This window comes from Jaculus jaculus, chromosome 6, assembly GCF_020740685.1.
Source record: "Jaculus jaculus isolate mJacJac1 chromosome 6, mJacJac1.mat.Y.cur, whole genome shotgun sequence".
Taxonomy (NCBI): domain Eukaryota; kingdom Metazoa; phylum Chordata; class Mammalia; order Rodentia; family Dipodidae; genus Jaculus; species Jaculus jaculus.
The window spans coordinates 85,976,054-85,993,029 of record NC_059107.1 but is presented as its reverse complement, the minus strand read 5'-3'; the positions used below and the strand labels follow the sequence as shown (position 1 = coordinate 85,993,029).

Sequence of the window (16,976 nt, the reverse complement as noted above, 5' to 3'; positions counted from 1 at the left end):
TAAAAGAATAGTCAGTGGTTACTATAGTGAGCTTACCCTACATATTTTTAGGGCCAAGGAAATTTATGACTGCAAGAAAACTGTGCATGGCTATTAACGGTAAAAGAAACAGCGGGGGCATGGTTCCAACTGCTTAGTAAACAATTGTAGAAAGACATTTATTAAAGCTGGCTCTCCAGTGACAGATAAATGCACAGCTCTATTATGTATGCTAAATTCAGCATGTCACAAGCCTAAAAGCAGATAGATCAAAACAGGAGAGATGTGAAAAATCATAAAGACAAAATACAGCAATGTTAGTATGGGACAGGAAAATAATTTTACCTTAAAAATGATCTCCCCTCAGCCCCTCAAGAAATATGTAACCATATTTATGGAATAAAATTAAAAACAAATCAAGAGTATTCTATTTTTTAACTTGCCTTGCATGAATCTATTAAAAATCCTTTCAAATCAGCTTTTGTTAAGGTAGGTGGTACTATGGGATCCTTTAAACAAACCAGCTAACAAATATGATATCACATAAGTACTGTCATATAATTCTTCTTTATTAATGCATGATGTTCACACTTTAAAAATGAAACCAAAACAAAAATGCACATACACAAAAGACATTAAACAGATTCTTACACAGCTTTTTCCACGACAAGGTTGCACCAAATGAATTGTAGCATAATTTTCTTGCTCAAGGTTCTCAAATGTTTGCTGCAATTTCACTGTCCAGAGCCACATTTACAGCCAAATGAGCAATACTGTGGATAGGGGTCTGTGCAACCTTCACGTGATTACAACTTCAGTTCCTTAGTTGTCTAGGACTTTGCATAAATGCCAATAGATTTAAGACTTCATACAACTGTGCCTCTTAACCTTTGTTCCCAAAGGTAAAGGGCAGGATTTTTAATTAAGTAGCAATTTATCTTTAATTAGGAAAACATAATTAGGTATTATCACTTAATTGTAATTACTGGCTGGAGAAAGTCACATTTCACGAGTAGTGACCCATGTTGGACTTCAATTCTCCTCTTACTGAATTTTGCATCTGTATTTGTATTTGGCAGACAGCCAATAGCATTTAAAAGGTAATCACTCTGCTCCTCTACATCCCAGGTGTCAATGTCACCAACAGTGCTGTGGAACAGTAAACTGAGACATCTTTCCTCAGTCACATTTCAACTATGTCTGTTTCCCTGCTCAGACATCAAGTGTTAATCAACATAATTGTATAAAAAAAATCCCATGTAAAATAGGTTAGAGAGTCATTGCACATTTCATGTCTGGTACAGTGATAACAGTTTCATGTCTCAAGGCACCACTATGGCTGAACATCAGATACATGGGTAACTGGCTAATCTACTCTGCTGGAAAGTCAGGAAACAGCTTGTGCAGTTGTGGAAAGCAGTCTCTAGAGGACCATTAAACATATAGTAGGCACGTGGATTATAATACAGATAGAAAACAATGAGTCCTAGAAAAAGCATGTTGAGCACCGTTGTGGCATTGTTTGTATTTCTTTACCTAATGCTATGTAAACCTTACATATACAAAATGAAAGACTAAATATTTAAAGTTACACTCAAGGGTGCTTTTTGTGCTGTCTCCACCTGAGTCTAGTCCATACATGTACTTTTAGAAGTGGTTGGGTCCTGATCTGCTTCTGTTCCTAGGGTAGATTCATTCAAGTGTGAACTCAAGTTTTCTGATGTAAGGTGGGAAGACTTGTAGACAATCTCATTGAAATCAGACCTGATGCTAACCAAAGGAGGGTCATTCAGTGGATCTTCCACGGAGACCTGGGTGTTCTCTCGAGTGATCCCCATATCCTTGCTATGTTCTGATGGGGATTTTCTTTTCATGCGAGTATAAGTTTTGTCTTGATTCTCCATGCCTTGCTCATTTTTCAAAAAACGTCCAAAGAACCAAATGAAGAATCCAAACCACACAAAAGCTATCAAACTTGGAACAAAAGCCATACACTTGACATCTAGGCTTGCCCCTGTGAACCTGCTGTGCAAGAACATATCGCCTTCAGCATAGGTTTTATTGGTCCGTGGGTTAGTATGATTGGACCTCCATTCCCAGGACAATCTGGTTCTGTTCAAATCTTTTAAACTCTCTGAGTCTTTCACTGTATATATCTTCTGTCCTGGGCCAATATACTGTCCATATTCATGAGGTTTATAAAATATTTGGTTCTTCCACATATTAAGATCCAAAATCAAGACGAGAAAGATAATTCCATAGTTAAACCATTTACCTGCATAAAGAGGAAATAATGAATTAATCAAAGACTGTAAAACTGCAATATAGTTTTCTCCAACAAAGTGAAAACAATGGTATAATAGCATAAGTTGTTAATGTTTTAGACATGTTAATAGTTCATTTCTGATAGTGCTATGCTGTCAGGCACTGAATTAGCAAATAAAACAAAGTGCATTATATGCAATGAAACCTAACTGAAGATCTCTTACTAAGTTATAATGTTTGTAATATATTTATTCTTTTATAAGCATCACAGCTATATTCAGTTGGTTCTAGGTTATTTCTCTAGACTATTTCAATCAATGCTGAAAAATAAGAGTTCTAATGAAATTCTTAGGAAAGTCCAATGTATGATTGAACATCTCATACAGTTTTATAATTATGCCTGGGAAAGAAATCATTTTATAATGCAAAGCACAGTAGTATATCAATTGAATTCACATTGCTGTTATAGGTGACCTGTTGATTAAACCATTAGTTAATGTGATTCAGATCAATAATCCTCCATCATTCATTTCTAGATTTGAAAATGTTGTCTGTAAATTCACAAGGAACACAATTAATTTGAGACATATAACCAAAGCTAATGAACTGCTTTACATATATGACTGGTAAAGACTGTGACTACTATGATTTCTTTGTAGTACTGAAGCAATTATATTTATAGGGTTTTAATTTTTGATATATGACAGAGAATACATCTGTAAATGGAAAGAATATAGAAAAAATTTCAAGGGAAACTAGATTCCATGATATTATTTATTATATTTAAAAATTTTTGGTCATCTTTATTTATTTGAGAGTAATAGACAGAGAGAAAAAGAGGCAGATAGAGAGAGAGAGAGAGAGAGAATGGGCATGCCAGGGTCTGCAGCCATTGCAAATGAACTCCAGATGCATGCACTCCCTTGTGCATCTGGCTAACATGGGTCCTGGGGAATCAAGCCTTGAACCAGGGTTCTTAGGCTTCACAGGCAAGCAGTTAACCGCTAAGCCATCTCTCCAGCCCATATTATTTATTATAATTTATTACAAGTTTTATAAACAGATGTTGATATAGGAATAAAAGATAATAATATAATAATACATAGTTATGTTTCCTTCCAGTTTGCTGCAGAAATTAGTCCTAGAAGTTTTAGTTATAATTTTATGTGTAATATACAGAGGCCAACAATACATTTTTACTTGCAGATAATAGTACTGAACATTATTAAGATACTACTGTACAATTAGAGAGCAGTTGGTTTCCCCCAGAGCAGACATGCCACTATTGCACTTGTTCAGTCATGTGGCCTGTCTGGCCAAACTTGAGGCTTCCAGTGTTCACTGTTTTCACTGATGATGACTTCTGTCTCCCATAAGACTGCATACAGTGTAGCACTTTCCAGCTTTTCATTGGATGAGCTACAGGGAAAAGGTTTTCTGCTTAGCACCAGCTTGATTTTTCAGTGACTTTGCCACTTAGGCATGTGAAGTCTTCAGCAATAGGGTCTTACTATCTTTTTCTCATGGAAAACCAAGGGCCTTGGCAATAGCCTATAATGTTTCGGAGACAACAGGGACCTCCCTGGCCAACAACTCACTGGAAGGTATCCCGTCCCTGGCACTGAAAATTTTCTAGTACTACACTTAATGTTCATATTCATATATTAAAGCTAATCTCACTTTTGGTTAAAGAGGCTTCTTTTATCAGATGATGATGACCACTGAGATGACCCAAAAGTCAACAATTGTGCTGAGAAGAAGGGATGGAAGAGTGTCCAGCACAGAAACATCCTACATGCTCCAAGGCTCAGGGTCCATTGTGGAAGAGGTGGTGGAAAGAATGTAAGAGCCAAAGGAAGGGTACCACTCCTCACATAAAACTGCCCAGATAGAAATTGGCTTCAGTATCCAAGACTTTGCAGTGCCTAGAAATACCTACACAAGACCCTCATAACAGGAAAAAAAGATGATGACATCAAATCAAAAGACAGACTAATGGGATATGACGGGGAGCAGAGTTCTGCAGGGGAAAGCAGGGGAGGGGATAGAAATACCATGGCTTGTTGTTTGTAAGTATAGAAGTTGTCAGTAAAAAATATATATTAAAAATAAAAAACTTCAAAAAAGATACAACTGTACAGAATTATATATTGTACAAATATATTCTAACAAAATATGTAGTATTGGAAAAATATATTATTTTGAGGAATTTAGGACAAATTTTGTTATCAGCATTATATACTTTCAAGCACCTATAATATATAAAGGTAAAGAGTATTAATCATGGCTCCAAAATTTGCCTGCTATTTGGTTTGGGACAGTTGTTTCAATTCTGTAATACCAGTTCTTTACATACAGAAATAAATAGTAGTTTTCAAAGTTGTCAGCATCTTATGAAGTTATTAGATGCTAAGCATAGTACACAACATATAATGATGCAGTACTTTTCTAAAAAATATTATATTTATTTACTTATTTGAGGGAGAGAGAGAATATGCATGACAGAGTCTCCAGCCACTGCTAACAACTTCCAGGTGCATGTGCTACCTTGTGCATCTTACTTACTGGGCACTTGGAAATTAAACCTGGATTCTAGGGCTTCACAGTCAAGTGCCTTAACAGGCACCATTGCTCCTGCACTGACTCAGCACTTTTTATCACTGATTGATAGTGTGTGTGTATTTTTTTTAAAATCATCAAAACCTTGCTTTAACCATGTTAATCTCTTCATCTGAAGATGTTGTAACTTTCCATATATTTAAAAACCTAGCTGAAGGAGTTAACAGTGCTCACACCTTTTTGTTTTATTAAGTCTTTCTGTCTTGACTTTAATCATGTTTTATTTTTAATATAAAGCTGCTTTAGTTTTTATGATAAAAACTTAAACTGATGGCTGTCTTGAACTTAATTCCACATATTATAACCATTTTACAATGTTCCTAGTATTTCAAGTTGCTTTGTAGATTAGTGTGCAAAACCAAAATCAAATACAGTGGTAAATATTGTTATAAAACATTTATTGAACTCATAATAGACTGCATAGAGAGTTTATCAGTAGACAGAGAAGATATATGTGTCTGCTTTCCAGTTAGAATTCATCATTTCATTGAAGAAACAAGCCAGAGATAGTAATATGTGAAATTGACATGTCACATGACAAATATGAAGTGCAAATGCTAAATGTTGATAACATGGACTAAAAACAAGAAGTAATTTTTGCCAAAAGTATTTTGGCTGAAGTAGTAATTCACATGTTCCTAGAAGGAGAAACAAGACTGAGAATACTTGAACAGTTTAGCTTTAGGTTTATGAATTTATTATGCTACAGATAGCATAGCATATGCAAAACAATGAGATGAAATACAAGGGAAGATCCAAGGGAGAAACAAGGAAAACTATTGGGAATAAGGTAAGAAAAGACAGGCAGGAGAAGGATAAGAGACAGAAAGAGTTGAGATATTTTCTTCTAGTATTAGGGAGGCACTAATCTATTCTGTAGCTCCTATTGTAGAAGGGCAGTTGCAGAGGGACTCTGAGCGATCTACTGGAGAGAACCATAACTACAAGTGTTACAGAACCAGACTGGATGACAGAAGCATTAGCTCTCTGAGCTTGTGTGACTATCTACCACCTTAATGATTCTCAGAGGTAACTTGGAGAAAGATTCCTTGGTTGTATAAAAAAAAATCATAAATAGGGCTGGAGAGATGGCTCATTGATTAAAGTGCTTGCCTGCAGAACCTAATGACCCAAGTTCCATTCCCCAGTGCCCATGTAAAGCCAGATATACAAAATGGCATATACATTTGGAGTTCATTTGCAGTGGCTGGAGGCCCTGGTGTGCCAATTCTCTGCCCCCTTCTCTCTGTGTATATATCTGGCTACTTGTAAATAAATAAATAAATAAATAAAAATATCATAAATAAGGAAATCCTTCCTAAACTGGAGATAGCTTCATCCCTGAATCAAGGAGGAGCAAGGACTTCTTATAGCAATCAGTAGAGTATGTTTACCTACTGGTGAGTAGATTCTTTGTGTGTTGTTAATCAGCAAAGACAAAGGCAATTCACAGAGGAAAATTGGGTGAGAATGAACACTGGCCAAACTGAGAGCACTGAGAACAAGAAAAATATTTCTCTATTCTTCCAAATGATTTTCCTACCAATCAAATACTGCTGAATCACAATGACCTTTAGTTCTCACATGAATGAATTTTTTCATGATATTTCTCATGTGACCTGAAATATGACTATTTAGGTGAGGTAGAGAAGGAATAAGGTGAAAGTGTATTGTCTAACTTCAGTTAGAGGAGATCATCATCTCTCCCAATGTGTGAGATTGGAAGTTAGCAGATCGAGGTCTCACTCTAACACCAAACTTAAGAATATTTTGGGTAGCTTGGTTATCCTCTCTTGTCCACAAGTTTATTTTCAATTTGAGGAAGTGATCTAGAAGCCTTCAATTTCTCTGATACTGCCTTCCTCCCCAAGATCCTTCTATTCATTAACTATGGGTAGATTCAATTATTTTATTCTATGAAATAGAGAATAATATGAGTGTAGCAATCTCAAAGGATTTTTGTGAGGCTGAAATAAGAAGTTATTTTTGAAAGCTTCATGAAATAGAATACATTTGCCCAAAATGTAGTGCATCATATCTCCAGTTTCTATTCTCTACTTTGTCAGTCCAGATCCTATTAGATTTTGCTGAAAGACTAGAAGGGCAGAAAAACATGTAAGGATTATAATCAGGATATAATCACTGTTTACTGTGAAATAAAATTAGACTGTAAAATGACATGAAAAGTATGTAAGACAAAGAGGAGACAATAGAGTGTCCATAGCCCTTATTCAAGTGTATTGTTGTGAATATGTGTCAGTAGCAGCAAGACATTTAGCATGCCCACATGAATCACTTGAGAGCATTTGCATTTCTCCCTGTTGTTTCAACTACATAGCATAATGTAAATCAGCAAAGAGATAGGGCAAGTATCCATACATTATTTCTATTCATCTCCACATTGAAATATCTCTCTGTCTCCTTTAATGAGAAATCACCACATGGTGTTAGTGGGATTACCTCTTTCTTGCATTTCATGCTTTTAATGAATATTATTGATTGTCCAATATGATATGATAATGGAAATTTTATCTTGTTTCTTTGTTGGAGTTCATAGAATCCTAGGAGAATTAATTATAATGTATTCTTCATTAAATATTAACCTCTCTTAAAGTATAAAATCAAAATAATTTGGGGAAAAGTGCTATAGATCTGGACTAAGGAAACAAAAATAAAGTGCATTATTTGTATCCTCTAATGAACTTTTCATGATTTTAAAGGCAGCTATATAGTATTTTAATCCTGTACTCTGGAGCTGCCAGTTAGCACTAGCATAGAATTGTGCTGTGGACTAGCACATATGTAGGTAGCACCACTTGGTCAGACATCAGGATAGGTGCAAGAGTCATGCTACTTAGGGCCATGTAGGAGCCATTATGGTTCCTGTTAGGTCAGAACCGGCTCCCAAGATGGAGTCACCAAGGTCAGCAGAATGGTGACAGAGGTAGAGGAAAGTGGATTATCTACATTCCTCAAGAAATCACCCAGTAATTATTCCCTCCTTGCCTAACAATGCCCTAGGTCATGGTTTCCTGCCCCCTTATCTCATAAGTCACATGGTCACTGTTCTGGTGTCACACCCTAGCTACTTTACATGGTTAATGTAATGATGTCCCCTAAAGGAACTTTTCTATTCAACTTAACAAATGAGTTCTTTTTCCTTCCTTACCTTCCTCCAACTGAAAAAGTCCTGTAAAGCTCACTACCTGAAAACTCAGGTTGGCTGTGCTCCCCTCTTGTTAGTCAGCCCTGGCAGCTTGTACTTTTCTATAATGAAAGCTTTCATTTGCCTCAGAGTGGTTTGTGTGGTCTTGGTCACTCCCAAAGCTTACAGTGCTGTAGGAAACCATGAACTCAAGGTATAGAAGTGTTAGATAAATATAATAATTGCTACTTTTGTATTAGCATTTTTGGTCATGTTGGAGGTTCTCTTATTCAAGACAAAGCAATGAAATGGGCTTCTCAAAATTACCATCTTTCAAGTCTCTCGAGACAGTTGGAAACATGTAGAAGCTACATTAAGTGCTTGGGTCATGAGGACACTGTTTTGTAATTTGGAGAAATGTATTTATTAATTTGTGAATAATAATTTTGAGTTATGAAAGTACTTAGTTACAACCTAAAAGGAAATTGATAAAGCTTCTCTAGATGCTTCTCTTATTGCTACTTCCTAGATGACAGAATTCCTTTAGGAAGTAATCAGGTAAGGCAATTGTAGGCAGTACCAGGTAGATGACTGCATAATGATACAAAGAAGAAGCCATGCACATGTGACAAATAGATGACCATTCATCTATGACTTTTCTGACACTAGGGAAACAGATCCTAGTTTAGTTTCTGACATATCAACCTTAAACAGGTGTTTTTGTTTCTATGTTGTTATTTATTTTGAGAGACAGAGAAAGGAAGGTGCAGAGAAAGAGACAGAGAATGGATGCACCAGGGCCTGCAGCTGCTGCAAATGAACTCCAGATGAATGTCCCCCTCATGGTACATGTGTGACATTGTGTGTTTGTGTCACTGTGTGTCTGGATATCTGGGACCTAGAGATTCAAACTCTGTTAACTAATATATATACTGTATTACAGTGAGACAGGAAAATATTTTAAAAAATGAATTACAGTGTTTCAAGTCAAATGCGCCTCAATTATGTAATGAATTCTGAGTTGTTGTTAAAATTGAATATAATCTGGGAAATTATGGAACACAAAATATTCATATATCATAAATTATGATTAATTGTATATTCTAAGTCCTTCTTCTGGTTATGGAAATAGTTTCTGAATGCTATAATTATTTTGTTACTCAAATAGTCAGATGTATGAGTTGAAGATAGGACATCTCAGGATATGTAGGGAAGATAAGTTCAGGTCCCTGGCAGGTTCTGAAAAATTAACCATGGATCCTAAAAAGATGAGTTTTTTTGACAGAAAAAGAGAGTTTGTGCTACCTATACTAGTATACATAGTAAATGCTTAGACTATCCAAATGCAGTGCAAATGGAAATTGCTTCAGGTGAGATTTGGATTTTCAAATGAGAGAACTGCAAAAGGTCTTTGTGTGCTTTGGATAAAATTATGATCCCCAGGGACCACCATCACGCACAGGGTGCATCATATTTTCCTCTAACTAGTCCCTTGCTAGTTTTGTCAGAAAGAATACTGTGCTAGATGGACTATTGTCCTGCCCTTCCCAGCATTTCCTGTCATCTGATAGACATGGGCAAGCTCCTTATGAAAACAACCTCTAGGAACTCATTTGCTAGAAATTGCACAATCATGGAAATAAAATGAAGGGATTTTTATCCATTACTTTTCATATTCTCACTATTGTAAAGCACCTGTGCCCTCATGTCACCTGGGAAACTGAAATAGAACACAGACACTATGCAGGCTTGTTTACTTCATTTTCCATTTCCGCCAAAAGGGTTCCCGTGGGCATCATTTTGCCAACAGTGTATATGCCATCCTTGCTGCTGCACAGACCTTCCTTCTGGCCTTTCCTCCAACCCCCTCTAATTTACTGAGATGATGGCCACCAAAGGGACACTTCCTTTGTCAGGCTGGGGTGACGGATGGCAGCACTTCCACTGGGATTGAAATTAATAGGACTCAGGAGTTTGGAGACTGAGTTGGGATGTCATCCTTTCTTGTCCTCAGGGACTTACTGTATCACATTTCTAATCCATCTCTGGGCTCACTGTATAGGTGAAAAGGAAAGGAGAAGAGGATAACACAGCTGCTTCCTCTTTTTCTTTAAGAAGAAAACAATGGTTGTTGGCTTAAAGTGCCAATGTGATTTAATCGCCAGTGCTTTGTGTCTAAAGTTAAAAAAAAAAAAAAGAAATCCAAGGAAAAATATATTTTAGCACAGCCTTGGATAAAGATGATTTCTTTCATAAGCTGTGCTCCAGCTTATAAAACCATGTTCATGCATACTGCAGTGAACCATCTGTCAAGAGGACCCAGATGAGCTAAACAGATGCAACAATTCAAGTTATTTCTGACATGCATAAATAAAGCTAGCTTAGAATCAGGATTAAAAAATACTCCAATTCTAAATGCTTTTAAAATGTCAATGGGAACTCATCAATATCATCTAATCCTCTATATAAGAGTATTTTATTATAGGAGGGCACTTCCCATTTTTAGCTTTCTTCCTCTTGAGAACGTGGGTCTGCCCATAACAGAAGAGAGCTCAGGACAGTGGATAAATGGTGATGGAATTAGGAATTAAATAGGGAACAAGAGCTCTGGATGAATTAAAGGTAAAGCTTTAAGTGAGAAGCAGTGATGGGTTATGGTCTGCTTACTACACATGTCAATACTTAACTGCATTGCACACATTTATTCATTTGATTCTCACACAACTCTATGGGATAAATGCTATTACTATATCCACTAAGCAGACAGATACCAAGCCTCTGAGAGGTTAAAGAACTTAATGGAGGCCACCCTAGAGCTAGAGTTCATGCATCAAATTTTAGAATGCACTTAATGTCTTATTTAGCTCATAGGAATATGAGTAGCTGGACCCAGGAAAGAGAGACATGGCTTATTCTGAGAGACTTTTAACTATCCTCACCCAGGTTTTCCTAGAGGAAAGCAGACCAAGCAAAAGAGAATCAAGGATCCCTTTCCTATCCATGATCACACTTCCACTGTGGGCCCCAAACTATCACATTTACCTAGTCATACGACATTGTGAGATTTTCTGGGTTGGGTCATCTAGTTCTAAGAAGTCTCTTTGTCTTTCTACTGGAAACCCATTTTTATCAAATATGCATTATACCCACTGGCCTTTAATTTTAGCACTTACATATGAAAGTAAATCTAAGATGAGAGAAATTCTGCCTATAGAAAATGTTCTCTGGCCTCAGGGTCACTAAGGGTGGTCCTCTGGCTGCCTGTCCATGTCACTTGCTGGGTTTGCAGAAAGGTGAACCCCAGGTGTATCTCAAACCTCATGCATCAGATTCTTGTATATGGCTGAGGATTTGACAAGCTTTCCAGTTGACTTTAACAAACACTATGTTTGAGATCCATTAGTTACCAAAGAATGTATCATTCTTTATTGGTGGGCTTCCAAGATCAATGGCAACAGCCCATATGACTTTATGGATCTATATGGATTCCCTGACCAGCAACTAATTGGGACGTATCTGAATCCTGGCATATTATTAATATCCTAGGATTTCTGGAAGCAGCTTTATCCCCCCATATATATGACTTTCATTTAAACACTTTTTCAAGCAATTATATTTAAGTTGGCTTACTATATAGTAGCTTTCCATGTGATTCATCTACGTGTCCTTAACTTTGATTCATCTTCCCTCAACTCCCATCTCTCCCTCATCCTCCCCTCCCTATTTCTGCTTGAACTTTCCCTTCCACTATCACATGCCTCTGTCATTGCGGAAGCATTCCACATGCTTCAGTTGCAGGAAGTGAAGAAAATAAGCTGGAACTGAGATGGAAGCTTACTCCCTACTGGCTAGATTTCTTCATGCCAGAAAGTGCTAAAAGGGGAGAAAAGACATTTATAATCCTGTCCATCTGTGAGCCTGTGTACTTCACAACTAAGGCAAGATATTTCCACCATGCAAAAGTAGTGGGAGAACATATAAAATCATATAGAACTCATAAAAACCTCTCTATAAACCCTCATTAACAGAGTTACTCATGTGGAAGACAGAACCTCTGACCTGGAAAACAAGACAGAAGAAATTGATTGTGAGGCCCAAAACAGCCATGGTGGGTAACTAACTGCTCTTGGACTGACTAACAGATCTGCTCAGTGGAAAGGAAACCATATCTGGAACTGGGAAACAAGTCAGAATCATATCCACATAATAATTCTGCTTTCCGTCGTCAAGCTCCCACTAATCATGGGCTATAAGAGGGTCTATACCTTTTAAATTCTCTTTAGAATAATAATGGTTATCCCATTCAACCAGTGCTAACTTCACTCTCTTTGGAGATTTTGCTTCTCTTTTTCAGATGGGAACTAGACCTGAGGAGATAAGCTACCCAGATCACTTCACCAGATCCCAGCAGAAACCACAGAGGAATTGGAGAAATGAGAGTGTTGCTTTCTCAGTGAACCTGATATCAGCACAAGGATGAAGGAGATAGACACTGAGGATATTCACCACCTACCAAAGCAGAGATCCAAAGGCTCCTAAGAGCCCTTCACTGAAGTAGACTTAAAAAGCACCCAACATGGCTCAGGGAAATTTGCAGAAGTGGAGGTGGAAAGACTGTTAGATCCACAGTTGGACATTATGCAGAGATATTGCATCTCCCCCATAACTGACTGCTGCCCCCACAATACATGACCACAATACATGACCACAATCCCTATGCAGTTGACCTGTATCCCCAATGAGGAGGGCTTATTCAGAAAAGGGGCAGAGATGAGAGAAAGGATGGTACCAATATGTGTTTTTTAAATACTAAAAATATCTATATCTAATAAAAATAAATTTTAAAATCCCATAGCCATTTTTCCAGGCATTTTGTTATTTTTAAAAATATATTTTTATTTGTTTAATTGAGAGAAAGAGAAAGAGAGAGAGAGAGAGAATAAGCATGGGTGTGCCAGGGCCTTTTGGTACTGCAATTGGACTTCAGATGCATGTGCTATTTTGTGTGTCTCATACATGGGCACTGGGGAATAGAATCCAAGCCAGCAGGCTTTGCAAGCTTACACCATCACCCACAGAGTCATCTCCCCATGCTTTCTTTCACAGATCTGTGGGTATATGTGAAAAAAGTGGATATACCACAAATTGTATTTAATTTGTTTATAGTGGAGCCCTTTGCCCCAATGATCTCACTGTGGGAATTTAAATCCTAGAGTCCTCCAAGGCCTTCCCAGGACAGATAGCCATCATTTGCATGGCAAATTCCAGGAAGGCCTTCTGACCATTTTAGTTTCATATTTTATGTCTAAATGAGAAGAGAACATTACTAAAATATCCACATCATCTGAAGTTCTTTCCTAGTTCTTTCTCTAGACCTATTGTGTCAGAACACTGCAGCTAGAGTGCAATCACTTGTCAATCAACACAATTCAGCAATCGTTGCCTAAAGCCATAGTTACTTTGTATTACTGACTTCTGGCCAAGCACATAAACATACACATATAAAACTTAGTCTCTCCCTTTTTAATTTTTAGAAAATAATCCTTGATAGGACAGAGTTTGGTGTTCCATATCTGCTTCTCTTAGATGCACAGTGGTCTGGTTAGCTCCAAGGAAATGACTCTGCAGCTTCAGGATGTCTGGCATGTGTGGCACCCTTCCAATAAACTATATACAGTTCTTAGCTGTTATTTTGTGTTCTCATTTGAAATAAATAACTCAAAATTACAGAAGTATTAGACATTGAAAACCCTGAATTTCCTCTTCTAGATTTAGCAGTGTAGATAATAAAGTAATGTAAAAAATTCCCTAACTTGAATACTATTCACAGCTTAGGTTTCATTTCTCTCTCTCTCTCTCCCATTTTGGCCTCCAATTCTTTCCTCTATTTTCTTTCTTAAGCCAGTATTCTGTATGTAAGCAGTATACTTTTGACAGGAATTCTGATAGAGACAATTCTCATGCAGTTATGGCCTGAGACAAGAGCTGGTAGCAAGAACAGATGGTCCAGACGAAGCCCACCCTGATAGATATTGTGATGCCATGTGTGAGATGGCTGTTTCAGAAGTCTGAGAGAGTAGCATGCTATAGAGATTAAGTGGGGACTCTGAAACTACTATGTGACCTGAACTCAAATTGATTGATTTACCGAGTGAATTTAATAGATGAGCCTCATTCATTTTAAATAGGAAAAGAATCCTGACACATCTTCCCTATTCATGAGTTCATTCTCCAATTTAGGAAGTTTGCATCATAGTTTTTAAAAAAAGACAAAAAGAAAGAAAGAAAGAATAAGATTTCTAGGTGGGAAAGAACAATTTTCTGCAGTCCTCAGATGTTAACGTTGTCTGTGCTCAGTCTATTTTTATATTGCAGCACAGACGGTGTTGCAAGTACAGACTTTTCTCCTCAGTTTTTATTACAGCAGGTGTGGGATCCTAGGCCATTGTCCTTAAAACACATCCATTCACTCCCTACATTTGAACAGCTTGGGAACAAATGCTACCCTTTATCCATGATCATTGAACTGTCTGCTTCTTGCTATAAAACTCCAGGAAATCTTTTTTTTTTTTTTCATTAGAATGATTGAAATGTGACAAAAGAATATTATAAAAATCATATTTTATTCATTTCAAAGCATGAAATATCTGAAAGTAAAAAAATCCAAGGATCCACAAAAGAATCACTTAGGACAAGCATGCTGGGACACAGTAGATTCATGCAAGTGGTCTAATTCCCTAGAGGCATGTGAACAGATTGGAGCACAAAAACAGCATTGTCTTTAGCTTAGCCATAAATTTAGAAACACAAAATATATTAAAGTTGAAAATATAACTAAGCCCTATGGAAATAAAACCCTAACACAGAACATCATGGTAGTCTAGCTGATAGAGTATGAAAGAAATAATTACCTACATCAAAGTTGTAACCCCTCTGATAGTCATGTAACCCCTCTGATAGTGTTAAGTAAAACCTGATACTTTGGTGCTCTTGTGGGTACTGCATTTTGAGGTTTTTCTTATTCTAAATAGGGCTACTCACTGCCAGTGGAATGTGAGTGGAATGTGATCCACTCCTTTCCAGGCTAAGACTTATTTAAAAAAAAAATAGCTTAAACTTCTTAATCATTGTTTCCATTCTTTTTATTTCAACCTCCTTGTTGGATGCTAACACTACAGTTGTTAAAGCCAGTGCAGCCAGCACCTGTCACCCTGTAAAGAGGTACGACTGTGCATCCACTAGGCTCCTGCCCTACCCACCATATCAGTGACCACAGAACACCCACCAAGGCTTCAACCCCATCTAACACCTTGATGATTACACCCGTGAGGCTCCAAACAAGCCTATCATCTCAGGAGAGTGTATCCTTAAGGCTCAGTCCCAGCTTGTTATTTCAGGGACATTATCCATCTGTAGAGTTCTGGCTCTGCCTATGGCCCTAGAAAGTACTGCGTGGTCACTAAGGCATAAGATTCTCCTGGCTCAGCAGTGATTCTCACCTGTTATAGGGCCTGTTGCTGTTGGGACTATGGACCTAGTAGCCACCCTGCTGGTCTATAAATCAGCATTGTCTTGGCCAATAAACAACAGGCAGGAGTGACACAGGAAATTTCCAGGAGAGGCATGGGCCTAGTGAAAAGTATACATGGAGATGCTGAGGTCTGATTCTCGTGCCTGGCCATCAGTCTAGCACAGTGGAAATAACATAAATAATTTAAAATCTAAAAGTGACCAGTAAAAAGTGAGATATATAACTGAATGGAGAGTTCTTAAAAGAAGAAATACAAATGGCAAGCAAATTTTTTAAAGGTACAATGTCCTTTGCCACTGGATACATACAAATTAAACTAATTTGAGATTACATTTTATATCAGTCATAATGGATATAAATAAGTAAACAAATGACAAAAAATGTGATGAGGTTGTGGGAACAGAAAACTTTATTCATTGTTTCTGAAAATGTCAACTGATAAAGCCACTACAGGTATTAGTGTGGAGTTTCTCAAATATATATACTACCATATAACTTAGCTTTAATACTCCTGGGCATATGTTGAGAGGATTCCATATATTACCATAGAATATTTGGTTATCTATGTTAATCCTCTATTTATAATAGCTAGAAAATGTAATGAGCTTTAATATTCTTCAATTGATAATGTAAAACATATAGATATTATTTTTTATTCACCATAAAATATGAAATTATGCAATTTTCAAGAAGATGGATGGAACTGGAAAATTTTGTTTTAAGTGAGGTAACAAAGGCTTAGACAAACACTACATGTTGTCTCTCATATGCAGATCCCAGCTTTGTCTTTTTACATACGTGTATTTATGTGGGAGTGAGTGTGGCTCAGATATAGGAATCTAGAAAGGGACAATTGAGGGAGAAGACTAGCAGCTTAAGAGTAGAGAGGTAGGAGGGTAATAGAACATAGGTGATGTGAAAAAAATGGGGAAGTGGAGGGAATAAGGGTCTATCACAATGAAATACATATGAAAATACCCTTTTTAAAAACAGAAAATGTTAAGGTCACCAGTAGCCTACATCCCTGATTTGATGATATTGTGTCCCCAGCCATGTTGCATTGTTAAGTGAGTGACAGGTACGATTAAATTTACATCTCTCAAATATATGGTTTGCTATTTCCAGTAAACAATGGATAGGAGACAATGCATTATGTTCAAAGTTATGTAACATACCTGTTATGTGGATGCGATACTCTTCCTTGAAGATCTTTTGGAAGAATGGAATCTTGAACTGCATGTGAGGAGTGTGCAACCCAGGAAGATTCACATCAACATCTCCCATAAAGTGTGGGAACTCCCAGTCCTGTTGGAGAAAAATCAACATATAAGAATATTTATGATCTAACTTGCTTCAATCCTAAACAGCATGACACCCAAAATTGACATTCTATAACCACTTATTTTAAAATTATTTAAAAACATCCCGCTGGTGGAT

At 37.1% G+C, this 16,976-nt stretch overlaps 1 protein-coding gene across 4 annotated transcripts in view; it reads right to left on the bottom strand.

Annotated features, from left to right (window-relative positions):
* Nucleotides 1–527: 527 nt before the first annotated feature.
* The window catches only part of Tmem117 (transmembrane protein 117), a 517,186-nt gene continuing 500,737 nt past the window's right edge, over nt 528–16,976 (bottom strand). For all 4 annotated transcript variants that reach the window (XM_045153094.1, XM_045153093.1, XM_045153095.1 and 1 more), the window contains 2 exons: nt 16,715–16,844; nt 528–2,254 (listed from right to left, as the gene is read on the bottom strand). In XM_045153094.1, coding sequence (XP_045009029.1) covers nt 1,608–2,254; nt 16,715–16,844 — 777 coding nt within the window. In that variant the 3' untranslated portion in view covers nt 528–1,607. The remainder of the gene's footprint in view (nt 2,255–16,714; nt 16,845–16,976) is intronic.